General features: G+C 42.9%; 1 protein-coding gene across 2 annotated transcripts in view; it reads right to left on the bottom strand.

The window, feature by feature from the left end:
- The window catches only part of HYI (hydroxypyruvate isomerase (putative)), a 530,872-nt gene that overhangs the window by 405,412 nt on the left and 103,169 nt on the right, over positions 1 to 22,291 (bottom strand). For both annotated transcript variants that reach the window (XM_044085419.1, XM_044085418.1), the window contains exon 2: positions 1,026 to 1,137. In XM_044085419.1, the coding sequence (XP_043941354.1) occupies positions 1,026 to 1,137 (112 nt within the window). The remainder of the gene's footprint in view (positions 1 to 1,025; positions 1,138 to 22,291) is intronic.

The raw sequence follows: 22,291 nt of genomic DNA, 5'->3' as shown, positions 1-22,291 counted from the left end.
CTCATTTTATATGACTTTCGTGCATACAGTACTTATTACCAGCTTCTGAACTGCCTTTATTCTATCTACATCCATGGGAAGACTGCTTCCAGAGCTACACCCTGTGCTCAAGTTGAGGTCTTACTAACAGCTATAAAACAGATAACACTTGCTACTGGTGAGGTCTCTTCCTGCAACTCTCAATGTTCTCCCAGCCTTCCTTGCTGCACTCTAGCATTAGTGTTGCCTACAATGCATCCATTTCATAAAGGTAGTGCACACTATAGCATGAAACTGGGTTGCATCAGGTGTATATAACTCTTAAATGGCAAAATAAAACTTAACTGGACACCATGAAAAGACGATCTTTGATACTGCTTAAAGAGTATCTATATGCACATGAAGTGTAATCTGTGACACAATAAGGAACAAGATATAAAGAGAATAAAAACTCTTTAAGGCTTAGTGTGCGATTACCTTTGTCATATAGCTAAATTCAAATTTTCCCTCAGATAAGATCTGAGAAACATTACAAAATAGCTAGCAGCAAGCAGCTCGATTTACAAGTGTCTGCTACTCAGGGCTTTAAAAAAGTAATCATCATCATCATCACTGACATGCTTTTATCACTTCTAAGTCAGAAGGCTAAATGTGAACATCAAGCATTTATAAGAAGAAAAAAAACATATTGAGCAAGAATCTCAGAGTTAGTCAATGGTTTATATTTTATATTCTCTCAAATAAAATAAAGAAACTGGTTTAATTGTGTTCCAAGAAGGTGCATGTAGGCTAGGTTTGGATTTCTACATGGCATATTACTTTAAAAACGTCTTCAGCAAAACTTTCATCTTCACTTAATTCTGTTTTCCTGTCCTATTACATCTTTTCATGGTACTTAGAACAATGGTCTGTACCACACATTTTCTGCTTTCAGATAAAACGTAAGAGGTACTTTCTTGGAGGCAGCAAGTCCCACATTTGATTCACAGTAAGTCTGCTAAACAGAAGATGAACCAACCAATTACTAGTTTAGTAACAGACTATACCGTTTGCAGCCCAGCTCCTTGGAATATTTTACAGCCAACTCCAACCCACTTCGGAAATCTGCTTGTCTTCCAGGAAGAGCTCCCAGTCCCATCTCAGCCTTTTCCGGATTACCTGCAGAAAATTAGAAAAAAACACAGTATAAGAAGAAGAGCTACTTGAAAGCAGGGTTTGAGACGAAACATTCTTTTCAAAAAGGATGGTACCCAGTTCTGATCATTTACATCAGGTTTCTGGGTTTTTAGTGGGACACTGAGAAGTTAATCCTGTCACAGTCATGAAATAACAACAAATCCTCCTTTTAAATACAACAGCAACTCCAATTCATACCCTTCTGAGGCACTTGCCGGAATTACAATATAGTGTTTCTAGAAGGCTCGGATTTCCACTTTTTATGTGAAATAACACATGCAATTCTGGGTCACTCCTGGTAGAGAACTCTCTTTGCCTTTACACAACACACCAGAAGAAAAATTAAAAAAAAATCCACCGAGTTCAACCATCAAGTGCAAAAATATTGTTTTGTTTACCATTTGTTTTTGCAGTAATTATGCCCTTTTGGTGTACAGCGGGATTTATGATTCTAAAATGTATAGTTTTTAACTTTCGTTTCATCACTGGAACTATATTTATTAGTTTAATTAAATTGTGTTTGCATTTCCTGGATGCTGAGCAGCTGCCTACTTAGTACTTCCTGATTCTGAGTCAAGATGCAAAGGGGTGATATACAGCTTATAGTGGATTGGCTTGTTTTCAGTAGTCTGCAGCAGATTTCAACACAAAGTTATAGACTTCAGCACAATCAGTCACTCAGACAAGCAATCAGACAGTAAAGCCATAACTAACTGACTGCATTTATATTCAAATAAAAAGTAACAAGAGAAACTGTAGAGGATAAGATCCCAAGTTAAGTCCAGAACACTTAACACTCATACAACAATGTAATAAATAGTTGTTTACTATGGGATTATCACTCCTAGGAAGAAAATTAGGGGTATATGAATCACTTCAATGATAGCTTACAGTAAAGTATGTTAGTGTTCTATATCAACTGGATTAGTGCTGGAATGAAACATATTTGTTGAACTGACTGGGCTTTTTGGCAAGGCAGAAGCTCCACCTGTATATGGTTTACATACTGCAGGAAGTACCTGGTGAGAAGCCAGACTGCCTACAATACAATTTCCATACACAAATGGAGCTATATTGCAGGTTTTGGTAGTCAAACAGGCAAACCTAGGATGATATACAAGCATGATTCATCTTCCAAATTCCTATGGGGATGGCATGTAGTGTTCCATTTTTAAAAATATACTTAAATTCCATGGTGGGCTAGTCTGCCCAATCTAGTATGGGGAGAGCACAGAAAGGACCATGACTCTCTACAGGTGAAGCTACAGCTCCTGGCAGCCTCATGGCCATGCTTCTCCACCTGTATGTCAGACCTGGCTCCCTGCTGTCAATAAAAGGTCTGACACACAGGCGGCGATGCTGCACCACAGACTATCAGTCAGACTCGGCTACCCCAGCAAGTCCTCAGTTAAATTTGGGCTATACTCAGAATAGTAAATAAGATTCAGTAAAAATGTTACAGAATATGAACACCTGTTGCTGACATACCGAGACTCCCTTCATTTAATACCACAAAGGACAGAACTACATATGGCCCCACCTCTTATATCATCATCAGAAGGTGCCGCCAGATCAAGAAGTAATTGGACAGGTCCCCTTCAAAACATCTAAAACCCATAACATCTAATTTCATAACATTGAGATCAGAACATCTAAAACTCAAAACATCTAAAACCCATAACATTGAATTTCATAACATCTAACAGTACAAATCACATGAAAATAACATCCCCTTCACATATAACAACACCAAACACACTTTTTACTACATTTCTCTAGGGGGGCTTTATACAGTGGGGTTAAGAAATTTTTTTCCCACTGTAGTGCGATCTTGGAGTTGGTATATTTAATTTATGGGGGATGTGGGGGGTGTAGGGGGACTTGCCCCCCAGCAGGAATGTAGTAAAACGTGTGTTTGGCAGTTTGGTATTATATGTGGAGGGGATGTTATTTTCTTTGGATTTGTAGTGTTGGATGATATGAAATTTGATACTATGGGTTTTAGATGTTCTGGTCTCAATGTTATGAAATTAGATGTTATGGGTTTTAGATGTTTTAAAGTAGACCCAAACGGACAGCTGCTTCGCATGTGATACATAAAAATAAATCAATCAATTTAATAAAAAGAGCTTCATTGATGTAACTAAAGCAGAAACTTCATATTTTAGAATCACAAAGCTCACGTCAGATAATGAGAGCATAACTGCAGTAAAAAGAAGTGGTAAAAAACTTTACGTTTGATCTTTAAAAGTGTGTAGGTGATTATGTCTAAGCAGTAGTAGTAGCAGCAAATATGCACATTCATCTGGCAAAGCAGGGCTGAGCATATCCTACAGTCCTCGGAAAAAAAAATTCAAAAGAGAGTACTATGTGAGCAATCTTTTGTACAGCACAAATAACTATCATTAACAGTTACTTTAAAATAAGTCAGACAACATATTACATTGTTTTAGATACGGTTTTCAGAATACTGAAGTTCTCAATTATATAAAAGTACTCTCTTAAGGTTAATGTTGGTGCTCTGTTTGCGAACACACAGAATAAGAAAATACAAGCAAAAAGATATCAGATGCATAAAAGACACAAAATAATTGCCATGCTATATATTTATAAGCATCTTAACAGATGCAGGAGTTTTCCATCAGGCATTATACAGTTTTGCATGCCAACTACCCGTAAATCATTTTAATAAAATTTCACTACTAAAAATATGGAGGGATAAACTCCATTTAAAATGGTGTTTAATGGCAAAAGCCACAGTAGTCATTGTTTTTAATTAAATGTTTTATTAGGTTTTATTTGGCTCAAGGGGATTTGCCCACTTCCTAATCTAAGAAAGAAAAAAGTCCTGACAGAACAGCTTCTCAGCAATAACTTTCCTCAAAAAACATACAAAAATCCTCCCCAGGCTACACAGTTTTAACAGCATTTTATTGGCTTGAATTTCCTTTTAACAAATATCATGCCTTTAATACCCAATAACTGTACAAACCAGTTCCTTTCTTTGTGGGTGAAGTTAAGACCCCCTCTTCAGCCATAATCCAAAAAAGACAATGCAAAGTCCACTGGAATGTCCAAAACAAGAACCCAAAACATAAAATTCTGATTACAGTTGTACAGCTTCCTGCAGGTTGAAAGCAAATGAACATGCACAGTCAACATTTAGGTTCATAGGTGTGTACTAGGCTAATGGCCCTGGGCCCTTTACAAGCCTACCCCATAGGATTACTCTGGCATCATGCCACCTGACCTTAGTTCCCAGTGCCTCTGTCGAGTAGAGCCACTGGAGTGATCCTCAGGGTGAATTTTCTATTTCCCATCCACTCATCAAGATTTCTCTTGAAGAAGGCCAGTGAGGTGCTCTGCTTGACATGTATGGGAAGTCTATTCCATAGCATGGGCAGTCTCTGGATTATGAACCTGTCCCTCCAACATGCTCTGCTGATTGTGGTAATGAGGTTGAGGTCTCTGGAGCATATGGTGTGGAGGGATTGGGATTTCTTTAGATGTAGCATTTCTAACGGAGCTGGGTCAGACATGGCTTTGTAAGTCAAGCAGAGATCACCTCTAAGTAGGCGATACGAGACAAAGAATAGTTGGGAGTTTGAGTCTGTCCATATAGGACAAATGTTTAAGGCCTAGGATCCTCTTTGTGAGGTACTTTTGTGGACTCTACAGGTGTTGCAGGTGTTTAGTGAGGTACATGCCAGATGGGGCATTGTACTCAATGATTGGCCTAATGAGGGAAGAGTAGAGGGAGACAATGACCTCTTTCTTCCTGGATGCAAAACCCTTAGTAATGAGATGTGCCACACAGAAGGACTTTCTGACCACAGTGGCAATGTGGTGGTCAAAAGAGAGGTTGCTGTCAACCTGTGTTCCCAGATCTCTTAGAACACCTTCTGTGTTTAGTGGACTACCATCGATGTGGTAATTCATGGCAAACAGGTTTTTCCCAAAGGGAATGATGACACATTTTTGGCACTGAACTTAAGGCCATGGTTCTGACACCAATCGTTGGTCTCAGTGAGGCCTTTCTGTTGGATGTCAACATCACTCGGGGAGTTAATAATACCTCCCGACTTGCAATCGTCTGCGAACTTTGTCATTCAGAGTCCCTTCATGTTGGCCTGGACTTTAGAGAAGTAGATACCAAACAGTAGTGGGACCCAGGACCGAACCCTGTTGGACTCCACTCGTGACTGGTCAGCAGTCTGACTTGGAGTCAGCTATTTTCAGACTGTGGGTTCTACCTGTGAGCCAGTTTGCAACCCACCTAGTGATATAGGGGGTTGATGCCTAGCTTAGTGAGTTTTTCTAGGATTCCTGAGTGGGGAATGGTATCAAAGGCCTTTGCCAGATCAAGGTAGGCTGTATGAACCACCTTGCCTTCATCCGCAGCTCTGGTGACTGATTCAAAGAAGTTGACCAAGTTGAGCAGGCATGATCTACCCTTCACAAAACCAAACTGTCTGGGATCCAGTGTTTGGAGATTCCCTATATCCTTGTTTATTAGGTCCATGATGATGCATTTCATAGCTTTGCATATCAGACTCGTCATGCTAATGTGACAATAGTTCCCAGGGTCTGCATTCACTCCTCCTTTGTGGCGAGGGATGACTGTAGCAGTGCACCACTTGGTAGGGACAAAGCCTGAGAGGAGGCTGTGATTGAACAAGGCACACAGGTGAGGTGCCAGTTCATTCTGTAGTTCATGTAGAACACAGCCAGGGATATTGTCAGGTCCCATAGAAGCTGTATTCTTGGTCTTGGACAGTGCTGTTTTAACCTGTGCAGCAGTAATACTGGGTGCCTGGTAATCTACTGGTATTGTGACTGGTCTCTTGGGGGGTGGGGGGTGGGTACAGTTGGCACTGAATCTGTCGGCCAGTATATTGGCAATATCTGTTGGCTGGGTATAGGAGGTACCATTGTGCAGTAGCTCAGAGCAAATTTGGGTATTGCCGTGGAGATTCTTTACACAACTATAAAAGGCCTTGTGGTTTTCTTTACCATCTGCTGCAATTCTGTTTTCATAGCTAGCTTTAGAGGATTTGATGAGGGATCTCAACTTTTTGTTGAGGCTCATAAGGGAGTTTTTCCAGTCTTGAGACTTCCTTATTCCGCATCAGTTTCTTCCTTCTGTTGTAGAGTTTATTTATGGCAGGGGACCACCAGATTGGCTTCCTTTTTTTTGGAGGACAGCATCCTGGTTCTGTTGGGTATGGCGAGATCCATGCAGCATTTGTGTACGTGTTCATACAGTGCACTGGCGTATGATTTGGCGGTAATGCAACTGATCTCCATTTGCAAGGGGGATGTGAAGTTAGCCACCTCCTTTTTTAGGAACCCAGATTTAGCTTTGGAGATGTTTTTCATGGTGGTTACCTTTGCGGGGGGGTGTGGGGGAGGGATGTGGATTTCCAAGGTAATTAGTTTGTGGTCGGATCTAACCAGGGAGGAGTTGACTACTGTTGTAGAGCAACAGTCACCCATGTTAGTAATGACCAGGTCAAGGATATTGCTACCTCTAGTGGGGATAAGAACAAGCTGGTTCAGGGCATTGGAATTAATGAATTCCTGGAAACGCTGGGCAAGTGCATTGGTACATGAGCAGTTAGTTAATGGAAGGGTAGTTGAAGTTGCTCAGTATGAGTGTTCAGTTGGACCCTAATATTCTACAGGGTGCTTAGGAACGTGGAGTCCGAGTCTTGGGACATGGTTGGGGACCTACAGCAGGCTACAACCTGAATCGCTGTATTACCCAATGTTAGCTGCACCTGGAGTATCTCAGATGAGTTATGTTGAGCTAGTAGTCTGGAGGTGTGTGCATCCTTTATGAATATGAAAACACCACAGCCTTTGGAGCTTCAGTCCAAGTTCTGGGGCCGAATGGTGTGGAATGAGTTATAGCCTGGTAGTGCAGGGGTGCTTTCTGCTACCTTGAACCAGGTCTCTGTTACAGAGCAAATGTCGATGTTCTCCATTTTAAGGAATGCTTCGAGTGAGTGGCCTTTGATATTTAGACTTCTAGCGTTGAGCAGCATGCCGCTCAGATTGCATTTGTTTGTAGCTGTTACGGTGGTAATTTGGTCTTTGGAACACCACCTAAAAAAGGCACTATAAGGGTGGCAAGAGCCTTGGCCAGTATCCAGGAGCCCAGAGGTGACAGATGCAGGCCATCTCTGGGAAAGCATCGAGGTCTGTCAGTCATGTCATCCTAGGCAAACAGATACTGGAGCCCCTTAGAATGACACCGGAAACTTAGCCAATTGTTGAAATCCATCATTTTCTGCTTGTACTGTGGCATCATTCTGGGTGATGGCAGGATGCTGTTCAGGGCTAGGGTCATACCCGCCTGGGCTACATAATATGAGAAGTCCTCCATGTCTCTTTTCATGTAGTCCAGGGAGGTACGTCTCAGGTCATTCACACCCACATGTACAATGACAGAATCATATTTGTATCTGTTGTTGAGGGACCAGAGTGCGTGCAGGCATTAATAATAAGTACTGGAGCGGTTTCCTTGTAGAACAATTAGTGCTGGTAGCACTTTTCTGTGCTACAAGAATTGCTACAAGAAGTCTGGTAAAGTGCTAGACTAATAACCTAGTAAAAGTGCAGGAGAGGAGAGAACTAGTAGAGCTAAGGGAAAAATTGAAGAAGAGCAGACTTTGGCACCGCTCAGAAGCTTACAACCAGTCCTGGATACAGAAAATATGTATCTGGACTAGACTAGTTGCAGGTAAGTTGGGAAACAAGTGCAAACACGTGCTTTTAAACCAGCAAGTTGAAAGAGATGGAAAAACTGCTGAAAAGGCCAATAAACTACAATTTCTGGGCCAGAAACCACTAGTCTTGTGGTAGATAGGCTACCTAGTGCTTACCACTTCCACTGATAAGCTCAAAGGCTTCCCTCCAACACAGAAAGACTTGGGGGGGGGGGGTTCAGAAGCTTACAGATTTGCTGTATCCAGGATTCTTTGTATATGGACTAGACTAGTTATAGGAAAGGCAGGAATCAAGCTTGGAATTTTTTTTTTAATTTCCTTACTCTTTCAGTTAGTTGCAGAGTCCATTTACCCATTTAGACCAGTTTTAATGACAACTATTTTTATTGAAATAACATCTTTACCTGGATAAAGAACTTCTAATCCAATGACACCAAATGGCATATTGTATCATAGAAAATGTCTGCTTTCAATCTTCTTTGAAGCCTATCCCCAATCAACTCCATTTATCAATCCAATAACCTATTTCTAATTGCCTGTAATAGTGACAAAACTCTGTATACAGGTACTCAGCTTTCTTATAAAGGAATTCCCTTTCAGTACCACAGGAACTAAGGAATCCTTCCTAAGGAAGGATTTTAACTCTCATTTTATATTTTACCTTGGCACATGCCGACACATTTGCAGGGGTTTTGGAAAGTTTTTTAACCTACTGTCTTAATCCAATAATATCTCCAAAGGTTTTGTTAGACGGCCAATTCCTGCTAGTCAGATCTGCAAGTGATTCTACCCTTTCTGGAACTTGCAGCTTAGAAGTCTCTTATTACGTTCAGCCACATGAAACTTTGCCCAGGTCATATGACTGAAACTGCATAATTACCAATGACCCAAGGTCCAAATGGAAAGTCTTCCAATTCTAAAGTTCATATTTTTGGCAAGTTATCCTTCTTGCTCACAATTCCCCCTTTTCTTCCATATCAGTTTCCAAGATTTTTCAACCTTCTTCCAGCTTCAATTACAGGTTCCCAAAAACATAAGCTAACTGCAAAGAAAGTATGGTTTGTCCAGACCAGTTCAGTATGCACCACAATAAAATACCAGCTGTCCAAATTCAGGGTATGAATTCAAAGACCATCCTTTGCAGATGGTCTTAACCGATTAGTGGATATTTAAGGGGAGATATTCAATATCACAGAAAAAAGCAAGTGGACAACAATCATTATAATGGCAAACACCCTGGATGATAACTTAAAGAAATGTTGCCCCCAGTCCAACAGCAACTGCTTTATCGTGTTAAGAGCTTCCACTATGAACGATTGATGGAACATCCCCCTGAAACAGCTACCAATCACAGAGGATTGAAACATCTCCCCAGAACAAAAATGATGTACTAACTTCATGGTCATAGGTAGGTACTAGGCTATCTGCCCGAAGGCATTTATAAGCCTAGCCAGAATGTGTTGGCTTTCACCGCCCCCTTAGACTAGTTCCCTGTGCCTCTGTCCGGCAGAGCCACTGAAGTGATCCCTGAGGTAAACTTTCGGTTTCCCATCCACTCGTCAAGATTTCTTTTGAAGAATGTTAGTGAGTAGCTCTGCCTAATGTAGATTGGGATCTTGTTCCAAAGCATGGGAAGTCTCTGGGACAAGAATCTCTCCCTCCAGCCATGGCCGGCCTTAGGCATAGGCGAACTAGAAGACCGACTAGGGCGCCGTACAGGCCAGCCTTATAAAGGGCGCAATTATGGAATTAACTTACTTTGCATTTTTTAGCTTACTTTGCATTTCTTAACTTTAGTTTAGTTTCACCGTCCCATTTGCACCTTCCCCCACTTCTGTGGTCCAAAGCACGATATCCACCACGATACGTAGCACGCCCCACTAGAGTGTTGTTCCATTCCCTCTCCCCTCCTTCCCCTGCATCTACATCCTCATCGGCGTAGTTCTATTCACCGCGCGGGCTGCAAACAGCGATTCTAGGGATTTATTTTGTGCAGTTGTGCCTTAACTTCATTGCTTTTGTTTGGCTTAAGGTAAGTCGACTTCAAATATATGTACTGTTAATCGGGCAGGTTCTCTCACGCTTATGTTAGGGATTCCCGGTCAAAAATCCATCTGTTTTGATGATCTGCATTTTATTCTACTGTAATTCATCTGGGAAATCTCATTTGTAAGAAGAGATCAGCTGTCCGTTTGGAGAGATGGGTGATTTTGCAGCTCTCCAGAGCAAACTGAAGCTTAACTCTGAAAGGTTTTACATTTTTTGAAGTGCACTTTTCATTTTGCGCTTCCAGAAAATGTACGGTATGCCGCTGTTAAAGTCAGTACATGAAGGCCATCTGTTCTCTGGAATCTGATATTTTTTTCAAGTTGGAGGAAAAACTGTACTAGTAAAATGTATGTATATTCAAATTAATTCAGTAGTATAAATGTACAAGTTCAGCAGAAAAATTATTAGCCAGTAAGAAATTACTTTTTAGTAATGGCACCGAAGCTAAAAGCTGTCTTAAATAACTGCTTAGGTGTGCAGCAGTTAGCATTGTCACCTCGACCCCTCATCCAAAATGAAAACAGTGGGATTAAAAATCCCACAATATGTGGATATTCATGAAACAAAGGATAGGAGTGGTGTGGGACTGAAAGAGTAATCTATACGAATGAAGAAAGATGTGAATGTGAGTGAGCCTAACAGCTTGTAACTGCATGCATGCACCAAGTGTGTTTATTTTTGGTTTAAAATGCTGTTGAGGCAGTTGGCTTGGCAATTGCTTTTATTTTTATTAGTTTTGTTACCTGGCAAGACCCACAAGGTAACCTATAGTGAGGATGTTTCTCAACAACCATACCTTGTGAATCTTGCCAGGTAATAACAAGAATTAATAAAATAAAGGTTCAGGTACCAACTTTCTGCAGAGGTTTTAAATGTTAGGGTCCAGAAAATCTCCTTTTTGCCAAAAGATATTTAAGCTAGCCAGATAATAATGTAGCATGCTGCGTGCATCACAGACTTTAGCATTTTGAACAAATTAAAACTCTTGTGACTAGCATTTTGAACAAATTAAAACTTGTGTGTGCTGCTGAGGTATCATGACTGTAAGAATGCAGTCAGTTTAGTTTCTTAACTCTCACTAAACTGCATTTTGAATTCAAACTTGCACTTCTATTACAGAACAGTTATATATATTTTTTATTTTTATGATTTGAGTCTGTTTTCTCACATTGCATCAGTTTTAGTTTTTGTTGAGTTGCTAACACCAAGAAATTTTGTAACAAGCTGTTGAGATTCTGCTCTGCTTTGAGAATGATGTTACAATATAGCAATAACCCACGCCTGGGTGTGGGTAATGCTGTATATACCCACGGTTGGTGTGGTTTGGTCACAACGGCGAAACCTGAGTGGCCAAACAAAGCCAACTGTGGGTAAATCCAGCATTACCCACACCCAGAAGTGGGTTATTGCTATTATACAATGACATTATTTAAGAAAAAAAATAATTACTTTTCTTAAATAATGGCATTGTATAATGCCTCCTTGCTGCCCTTCCGCAGCTGTCTGGCATTCTGTGGCAGTTCTGATGTACTCCGCATGCCTACGCAGTACATCAGAGCTGTGGGCAAAAGCAATGGAGAAAGCAAGATCTCCGTTGCTTTTAAAAAACTGTTTTGCTACATTAAATGAGTTTAACATAGCGAGACAGCTTTAAAAAAAGCAACGGAGAATATCCGTTGCTTTTTTAAAGCTTTCTCACTATGTTAAACCCATTTAACATAGCGAGACAGTTTTAAAGAAAGCAACGGAGAAAGCAAGAACTCTGTTGCTTTTTAAAAACTGTTTTGCTATGTTAAATGAGTTTAACATAGCGAGACAGCTTTAAAAAAAGCAACAGAGAATCTCTGTTGCTTTTTTAAAGCTGTCTCGTTCTGTTAAACTCCTTTAATATAGCGAGACAGTGTGACAGTGTGAAGCAACGGAGATCTTGCGTTCTCCGTTGCTGTAAAAAAAAAAAAAAAAAAAAGAGTTATAGTAATGGAAAAAGCCCGGGCGACCGGACCTTTTTCCATTACTATAACTGATTTACAACGTGCACGCTGACCAATCAGCGTGCACGTTTTTGAATATTTAATGGGGGGGTCGTTGTATAATGTACATTTTATGAGATCTGTGTCATGCAATTACGCTCCATGTAGTTGTTTACACGTTTTGATTCCCATCTGTGATGCAGTAATGTCTGTGAGTGTCTTTCATTCTTTGCATAACTCTATAGCTGCCACTCACACTTTATTTGTTTGGGGTTGGCTTGATGTCACTTTCGCTTTATGTCAGATGACAGATCTGTACTCTGCGACTGCCTCATATCTGAAATCTTTGTTAAATCCTGCATTAGCACCTATAAAGTATGTAATGTTGTGCTCATTAGGGAATCTACCTGTTATCTCCTTTATACTGGTCTGTATACAGATCTTGCATCACACTCATTGTAGCATCAATGTGAATGCTGCTCTTCATACTCTGGCCTTTGAATTAACACCTTTCGACACTGTGGTCTTCACACCCTCCCTGGCCTCTGTTAATAATTACATTACTATTTGTGACTATAGCTGCCCATTACTAATTCTACCTACAACTCTTTATCTCTCTCTCTCTCTCTGTTCCAGCTCTCAAACAAGAAAATGAGTATGCAAGTGAGTGAGCAGCACATGCACATGTGCAAGCACGCACAAACACACACACGCGCACACACACACACACACACACACACACACACACACACACACACACACACACACACACACAAAATCGGCTGAGACCTGTAAAGTGAAAGTATTTTACATATCAGGTATATGCTTTCAGAACACCTTCCATTTTTTCTGACTATACCAATGGACTTTACATTCCTAGCTACTTGTAATCATCAATACTTACAATTATCTACATCAAACTGCACACAAACACACACGCACACATACACACAAACAAACACACACACATGCATGCAAACACACGCATGCAAACACATACATTACATATATTTCACTTTATAATCTAGAAATGTAAGCTCATGGATACACTTGCAAGTCACCTTTCATTTCAACAGGGGGACATGCTGGGGGCATCACAGGCATCAACATCTAGGATCCTCCATCAATTCCTGAATGCTATGCTCCAACATGCCAGTGACCACAGATATGTCCCCAGTACTCACGGGGATAGGGCCAGAAATATGCAAGAGTTCTACTGTGTAGCACACTACCCTGAAGTACTGAGTGCCATAGATTGCACAAATATAGAAAATGAGGCACCACCCGGGGAACAGATTAGGCTTGACATAATTAGAAAGAGCTTCCACTCTATCAATTGCCAAGTCATGCATATGGCAAGGGAATCATCTTGAATGTGTGTGCTAGCTAACCTGGCAGTTACCACAACCCACATATCTGACACACCTCCCAGCTGTATCAGATGTCTGGCAGGGGGATCCCACAGGATCATTTACTGGGGGATGCAATTTATGCATTGAAACTGTGTTTCACTGTTGCAGTCATCACTGTAGGGTTCTTCCTGCCGGCAGGCTGTCCTCGGTCGGCCAGAATCCCAAAGTCTGGGTCCAGCGTCGGCTGTTCAGTCATGCTCCCTGACGTCAGAGCACTAGGAGTACAAAGCTGCCAGGCGACGCCATGTTCTCCAGTTTTTCTTGCCCCAGATGTCAGGTGCCTAAATGTGAAGGCTAATAAGAAAACAAAAATGTAACATACCACAAACCCCATACCCTGTAGCAAATACACCTCAGAAGAAGGGTGAAGTAGGAAACCTCACTAGTGAAAGTATAAGAGGGGACAGGAGGGAGGGTAACCCAGACTGCAACAGTGAAGACACTCGAACATCTATATTTATGGTAAGTGTACACAACTGTACTATGTTCATCGTTTTTCACTGTTGCAGTCATCACTGTATTGTTGAATCCCAAAGCTGAGATAAAGGGTGGTGGTTATAGAGTAGAAGGGGCAGCTAGAAGGCTCTGCAAGACTGCAGAAGCAAAGCCTGCCCTATTCTTAGAGTAAAGAGGGAGATTATAGTGCTTAGAGAAAGTATGCACTGAACTCCAAGTTGCAGCTTCCAAAATATCTTTGGTAGGTACTCCCCTCAGAAAGGCAGCTGAAGTAGCAGCAGCTCTGGTACATTGAGTCCTAATTTTTCCTGGGATTTGCTTTCCATGATGAGAGTAACAAAATCTGATTCCATGAGTAATCCATTTAGAAATGGTCCATTTTGAAATAGCTTTGCCTTGGGAGTTTGTTGCATAAGAAACAAACAGTTGCTCTCTTTTCCTGATATCCTTGATTCTGTCCAGGTTCATAGGTTCATAGGTTCATACTAGGCTATCTGCCCTGGGGCAATTATAAGCCTAGCCCGATTCTGTATGGCTTACGCCACCCCTTGATTTGAGTATACTGTGCCCTTTTTAAGGTTTAGTTTACTGTGCCTCTGTCTAATAGTGACACGGGAGTAATCCCTGGGACAAACCTACGATCCCCCATCCACCTATCGAGATTCTTCTTGAAGAGATTCAGTGAGGTGCTCTGCCTCACATGAACTGGAATTCTAATCCAGAGCGAAGGGAGCCTCTGGGTTATGAACCTGTCCCTCCAGCAAGTTCTATTTATTTCTGTGCTGAGGTTCAAGTCCCTCGAGCGTGTGGCTCTAAGGGATTTAGATTTACTGAGGTGGAGCATGTCCATTAATTCTGGATTTGACATATCTTTGTATGTCAGGCATAGATCGCCTCGAAGTAGGTGGTATGCAACTGAGTAGAGCTGGAGTTTTTTAACCGAGCAGCATATGGCATCTGTTTGAGACCCTTGATCCTCTTGGTGAGATACTTTTGGGGTCTTTCTAATTGCTGCAGGTGTCGGGTAAGGTACATCCCAAAGGGGCATTGTATTCTATGATGGGCCTGATGAGGGATGAATAAAGGGGCACGATTACCTCTCTTGATCTAGATGTGAAACCCTTCGTGATGAGGTGGGCTATGTAGAAGGTCTTTCTAACCACTTTGGCAATGTGGTTTTCAAAGGAGAGATTGCTATCAACTTGGGTCCCCAGGTCCCTAATAACTTTCTCTGTACTTAATGGGTTTCCGCCTATGTGGTAATTTGTGGGCACATTGTTCTTGCCAAAGGGTATGACTATACATTTTTTGGCATTTAGCTTTAAACCATGGCGCTGGCACCAGTTATCTGTCTCTGTGAGACCTTTTTGAAGGATGTTTGTGTCAGCTGGAGAGTTGATTATGGCGCCCAGTTTGCAGTAGTCTGCGAACCTGGTGAGCCATAGTCCTCCCACATTTGCCTGTACCTCGGAAAAGTATATACCGAACAAGAGTGGTCCCAGGACAGAACCCTGTGGGACGCCACTTGTGACCAGTTTCGAGTCGGACATGGCTCCAGCAACTCTCACTCTGTGGGTTCTGTCTTTGAGCCAGTTTGCGACCCATCTTGTGACATAGGGGTTTATATGTAAGCTGGATAGCTTATCTATGATGCTCGAGTGGGGTATTGTGTCAAATGCCTTTGCAAGGTCCAGATAGGCTGTGTGGACTACCTTCCCTTCATCTATGGCTTTGGTGACTGTTTTGAAGAAGTCAACCAGGTTCAAAAGGCAGGATCTGCCCTTGACAAAGCCGAACTGGGTAGGATCTAGTGTCTGTAGGTCCCCAATGTCTTTGTTTATGAGCTCCATGATGATCCTCTCCATAGTCTTGCAGACTAAGCTAGTCAGGCTTATGGGGTGATAGTTTCCAGGGTCCGTAGAGGCTCCACCTTTGTGGAGTGGGACCACTGTTGCTGTACGCCATTCTGTAGGCACATATCCTGTAGTGAGGCTGAGATTGTATAGCTGTTTTATTTGAGGGATTAGTTCCTCTTGGAGTTCATGTAGGACGCAACCTGGGATGCCATCTGGTCCCATGGAAGCAGTGTTTTTTGCTCTGGAGAGGGCAGCCTTCACCTGAGCATCAGAGATGTTTGGGAGGCAGCCCTCTGCTGGGATAGATACTTGCTCTTTTGGGGGGAGAAGTTTGCACTGAACCTGTCTGCCATGATATTGGCGATGTCTGTGGGTTCAGTGTATTTTTTGCCATTTAGAATCAACTTGGAACAAGTCTGGGAGTTGCATCCCAGGTTTCTAACATAACTGAAAAAAGCCTTATGATTGTCTTTGGTGTCCTGTGCAATTTTTCTCTCGAAGCTGGCCTTGGAGGATTTTATGAGGGATCGTAATTTTTTGCTAGTACTGATCAGAGATGCCTTCCCTATTAGGGATTTTGCTCTGTCATGTAGTAGCTTCCTCCTTCTGTTGTACAGTTTATTTATGGCAGGGGTCCACCAGACTGGACGCCTGCCTTTGGATGATTGGGTCTTGGTTTTGTTTGGGATAGCATGATCCATGCATTCCTGGAGATGTCCATAGAATGCGTTTATATAGGATTCTGCAGTTTGGGGCGTTGTTTCCACTGGCCCTGGGGCCTTGAAGGATTCCACTTTGGTTTTGAGAAGTGAGAAGTTCGCTTTTGAGAAGTTTTTCACTGTGGTTTTCTGGGCTGGGGGTGGGGTCGGGATGTGGACATCCAGTGAAATTAATTTATGGTCTGATCTTACCAATGAGGGATATACTTCTGGTGTGGAGCAGAGAGTCCCCATGTTGGTAATGATCAGGTCTAGTATGTTGTCCCCTCTTGTGGGAGTGGTGACTAGTTGTTCCATAGCATTTGAGTTTATAATTTCCAGGAACCTTTGGGCTAGGGTGCTGGGGCTTGAGTGGTGCTCCCACTCAATGTTTGGGTAGTTGAAGTCGCCCAATATAATGGTGTTCAGAGAGATCTTCATGTTCTCCAATGTTTTCAGGAAAGCTGAGTGGGATTCCTGACTTTGAGAGGGTGGTCTGTAGGATGCTATAAACTGAAAAGCAGTCTTGCCCACTGTTAGTTGCACATGGATGGTCTCCGATATGCAATGCCACTAACCTGGAGGTGTGGATATCCTTGATAAATATGGAAACTCCCCCTCCTTTTGTGGTTCGGTCTGGGTTTTGGGGCCGAAAAGCATGATATGAGGTATAGCCTGGTAGCGCTGGGGTGCTCTCTGGAGCCTTGAACCAGGTTTCTGTCACTGCACAGATATCGATGTTCTCCATACTGAGGAGAGATTCGAGTGCGTGCATCTTGAGGTTAAGACTTCTGGCGTTTAGCAGCATTACCCTTAGTTCCTTGTTCCTTGTGCTGTCTATGGGGGTGGGTTTGACTTTTGAGCCTTGCCTAAAAAAGGCACTATGGGGGTGGCAAGAGCCTTTGCCAATATCCGAAAGCCCAGTGGTGACAGGTGCAAGCCATCCCTAGCGAAACAACGTGTTGTCTGTGTACATCCAAGGAATGCAAGATCCTTTCCCCCTTATTTTGTGGATTAGTGAAAAAAGTTGGCAGGTGAATAATTTGATTTAAAGCCACTTTGGAAACTAATTTAGGCATGAAAGTAGGATTAGTCCTTAAAGACACCCTATCTTGGTGAAAAATAATATAAGGTTCCACAGCCATGAGTGCTTGTAACTCCGAGACTCTCCTGGCTGAAGTCAAAGCCAGTAGGATAGCTGTCTTCCATGATAAATACTTAATATCAGATGTGGCAGCAGGCTCAAAAGGAGGCAGACTAAGTTTTTCCAGAACATAGTTGAGGTCCCAGGCAGGTATGGGTGGTGTCCTAGGGGGCCTAAAATTCTTTGCTCCTCTGAGATATTGTTTCAGAAGTGGATGCAAAAAGACTGGAGGATCTGTATTGTAATGTGCAGAGATAGCTGAGGCATGTATTTTTATGGAGGAGAAGGATAAACCCTTATGTAGCATGTCTGTCAGGTAAAGTAAAATCAGTGGGATATTAGGAATGAGAGGATCCAAATCCTGAGCATGCATCCAGGTGCAAAATCTCTTCCATTTACCTGCATAAGATTTTCTAGTGCTAGGCCATCTGGCTTCTAAGATGACATCCATGACCTGTTTGGGAAGGGTAGGATTAATCATAGACCCTGAATTCGCCAGGCTGCCAGGCTGAGAGTTTTGATATGAGAGTGTAGAACCTGGCCATGGTGTTGGGACAAAAGATTTGGAATCAGAGGTAAAATCCAAGGAGGCTCCTGGGATAGATTCTTCAGTGTTGAGTACCAAAATTGACGAGGCCAATTTGGGGCCAGTAAAATCATCTTGGGTTTGTCCTGCTTGATCTTTAATAACACCCGTGGAAGAAGAGGTAGAGGAGGAAAGGCATACCCAGAGAGGTTTCGCCAACTGAATGAGAGAGCATCCACTTTCCATGCTAGTTTGTGAAATGTCCTTGTGCAAAAAATCTGTAACTGGTGGTTGAGGGGGATGCAAATAGATCTATGTCCGGGCAGCCCCAGGCTTCTGTAATCATCTTGAATATTTCGGTGTCTAGCATCCACTCGTGTGGGTCTGACAGGTTCCTGCTCAGGCTGTCTGCCAGAATATTTTGTTTCCCTGGCAGGAACTGAGCTTGTAGATCCACTTTGCAAGCTACAGCTGTGTTCCATAGAGTCATGGCTAGTCTGCAAAGGGGGTAGGAGTGTGAACCCCCTTGCTTGTTTATGTACCACATAACTGTGGTGTTGTCTGTCTGTATCAGTAGCTGTCCTGGTTGTAGAAGATCCCTGAAAGCCAAGAGGGCATTCTGTACATCTAACATCTCTTAAATTGATATGTAGGTGCTTCTGATCCTCTGTCCAAAAACCTTGCAGACCTTTTCCCTGCAAGTGGGCTCCCCATGCATAATCCGAGGCGTCCGTGGCTAACACTTGGCTGGCTGGAGGCAAACTGAAGGCTTTCCCTTTGTTGTGAAGACATGCCATGGTCCACCAATGGAATTCCTTTTGTAGGCAAGGCAAGACAGCAATCTGTGTGTCTAGACTGTGGCAATGCTGGGACTATACACTTTTTAGGTACCATTGTATTTTTCTCATATGTAGTCTTGCATTTGGTATGAGAAGGATGCAGGAGGCCATGTAACCCAAAGCCTGCAGGAATTTCCTTGCAGTTAGCTGAGTTATTGATGCCAAGGTTTTGAAAGTTGAAGCCAGCTGTAGTTGTTTTTCGGATGTCAGGAATGCCATCTGGGTTGTTGTGTTTAGAAGGGCACCCAGAAAAGTTATCTGTTGTGTGGGTGTCAAATTTGACTTTATGTTCACAGTGAATCCCAGGTACTTGAGAAGATTTTGAACAAATTCCATGTGCGGGAGTAAGACATCCTTGCTGTCTGCTTGAATAAAGCAGTCATCTAGATAGGGGTAAATTTGAATTCCCTTGAGTCTGCAATAAGCTACTACTGGTGCCAGGCACTTGGTGAAGACCCTGGGCGCAGTAGACAAGCCAAAGGGCAGCGCAGAGAATTGGTAATGTTTCGAGCCGGCCTTGAACCTGAGGTATTTTCTGCACTCCAGTCGGATAGGGATGTGTAGGTAAGCCTCCTTTAAATCCAATGTCACCATCCATGCATTTTTGCTCAACATTGGCAGGAGCTGCTGTAGAGTAAGCATCTTGAACTTTGGAATCTCCAGGAAAGTATTTAAGACTGACAGATCCAGGATGGGTCTCCATGAATTTTGCTTTCTGGAAACTAGAAAGAGCCTTGAGTAAAAGCCTTGCCCCGTCTCTGATTGTGGAACCAGTTCTATGGCCCTCATAGCCATGAGGGATCCCACCTGGTTTAATGCCTCTGACCATTGGTGTTTTGGTAGGTCTGGCCATCCGTTTGGTCTTGGCAAGGTATGAAAGTGGAATTTGTAACCTCTTGAAACTACATCCAGAACCCACTTGTCTTGGGTTATGTAAGTCCAATTTTGTTGAAAAAGAGAGAGTTTTCCTCCTAGAGGGGCTTCCAGGAGAGAAGTTCCTGGAGCCATGCAGGGGGAGTCATTGAGCCTGTTTTCTATAAGATTGAGGTCTGTCCTCTCCACCCCTGGGGGTGGAAGCACTCCACTGTCTAGGTCTGTGCTTGGGCCCTCCCTCTGGAGCGCCTATATCTACCCCTCTGAGGCTTGTCCGAGCTGGGAAAGGACCAATTTTTAGTTGGCCAATTTCTGCTAAATCTAGGGGGCTGAACTTGTAAGAAATCCTTAACCGTTTGCATGGATTTTGCCTTATCCTCCATTTTCTTTATCACCTCTTCAGCCTTAGACCCAAACAAAACATTATGCTGAACAGGAGCATCCAGTAACTTTGCTTTCACTTGATCAGGTAAGTTTTGTTCCTTTAACCAAGCATGCCTTCTAATGACTGTGCCAGAGGCAGCCACCCTGCAAGAAGCCTCCAAGGCATCAAAACCACAGTGTAAACCATGCTTCCCCACTTGTTCAGTTCAGTCCTTATTATTTGCACATGCAGAAATGGTACCTAGCTTTTGTTTCATAACAGACAGTAGAAATTGCTGATATTTTAGCATATGAAATAGACAATTTAAAGCCCTAATAGATAAAGTAGCATAAGTGTACACTTTTTTGCCCCATCTCTCCAAAGCTCTAGAATCCTTATCTGTCGGAATAGGGTTTTTAGCAGAAGCAGCCTTAACCCCCTTAGAACCCTGAGAAAAGGTTTCTGGATCAGCAGTAAGATTTTTGTAAAGGAACTGGTGGGAGTCAGGGACCCTGTAATATCTGTCGCGCTTAGCAGGGGCTGGAGGAAAGGAATCAGGAGTTAAATTAGCCTCAGAAAAGGCATCATCTACAATATCCAAAATAGGAGGAATAGCCAGGGGTCTATGTTGGGGAAGAAGGAAATCCCTGAGCCTTCTCTTAGATTCCGAGTACTCCTGTCCTTCCCAGTGAAAATGTTCCCTCATGTCATGTAAAGTTTCTCCAAAAGAAAAATCCTCAGGGGGAAAAGCTGATGGAATGGATTCCTCAGCATCAGAATCCTCATAAGGAGGGAAAGTATATTCCTGTTCAGAGGAAGACACCGAAGAAACAGATGGCTGATCAGAAGATTCATAATCCAACTCTTGCCTTGGCCTTTTGTCTGGAGGGGGATGTCTGGAGGGGGATGTGAACCCCTAATCATGGTTAGTAAGTCCTCTGCCATTTTAAGTAACTGTTTCTGAGATATGGGTCCCGGATCAGAAGAGGCCTGGGCTGGTGTCTTAGTCTTTGCCTTTGTCTTTGCCTTTATCAGAAGCTGTGTAGGCCTGAAAACCCCCTTGGAAGCCGGTACCTGCACAGCGGCTCTGGACCCATCCGAGGGAGCATTGTCTGAAGGTCCTGCAGCCGGAGTGCTCAAAGGCCTAGTTGGCTCCTCGTGGGAGTCCGTTTCGGCAATCTGTTCTGAAATGGCCAACGACACGGGCTGCAAAAGCTCCTCACTGATGACGGCCGAACCTGTAGCTGGCTCTGCTTGTAAAACATCATCTGAATTGGACCTCGGAAGCCTGTCCTTATCCTTGCGTCGTTTGTTAACTCCGGTAGTCAGAAGCGTGTCCGGCAACATTTTATAATTAAATTGCCTACCAAAGTAGTGAAAAGCAAAATCGTACCTCCGCTTAATCGTACGTTGGTTAAATCTAGCACAAAACCGACAACTAGCTATGTCGTGGTCAGGGCCTAAACAAGGAATACAGTAAGAATGGAAATCCTTATGAGGTATTTGCTTCCCACAAGAAATGCAATTATTAACTTTTTCTGACATCGGTCTGGAGCAAGAAAAAAGTTTCCTCAACGGGGTACTTAGCTTTGAGAAGAAGTAAGTCTTCGGACTGAAGCACGAAAAAATATCAGGAGTCAGCCGACTGGCACTTGCGAACTGCTTTCACCGCACGGCAAGAAAGACTGGAGAACATGGCGTCGGCTGGCAGCTTTGTTCTCCTAGCGCTCTGACATCAGGGAGCATGACTGAACATCCGACGCCGGACCCAGACTTTGGGATTCTTGCCGACCGAGGACTGCCTGCCGGCAGGAAGAACCCTACAGTGATGACTGCAACAGTGAAACACGATGAACATCTGCACACACATCAACTGAAGAATGCAATAATGAGGCACACAGTCAAACCAGAAATATCACAGAGCATGTGTTTCAGCTACTGAAGTCGCAGTTCCAGTGCCTAGATACATCTAGGGGAGCCCTGTGGTAGAATCCATGGACATGTACTAAAATATTCACATTATGTGCCATGCTACACAACATCATCTTGAGAAAACAGCTTGGGAAAGGTGCACACATCCCACACCAATGCCAAGGTCACCACAGTCACATGCAGATGAGGTGTCGAAGGGGGAATCACCGGCTGCTGTGGGTATAGCATCTCACACAGCTTAGTCGTCAAGTCCTTTGACTATGGTGTATGGGGTCCTAGGTTCAAG

This window comes from Protopterus annectens, chromosome 10.part0, assembly GCF_019279795.1.
Source record: "Protopterus annectens isolate FY-2018-M chromosome 10.part0, PAN1.0, whole genome shotgun sequence".
In the NCBI taxonomy this organism is placed as follows: Eukaryota; Metazoa; Chordata; order Ceratodontiformes; family Protopteridae; genus Protopterus; species Protopterus annectens.
The sequence above is the reverse complement of the archived record's forward strand: the minus strand, read 5'-3'. Positions and strand labels throughout refer to the sequence as shown.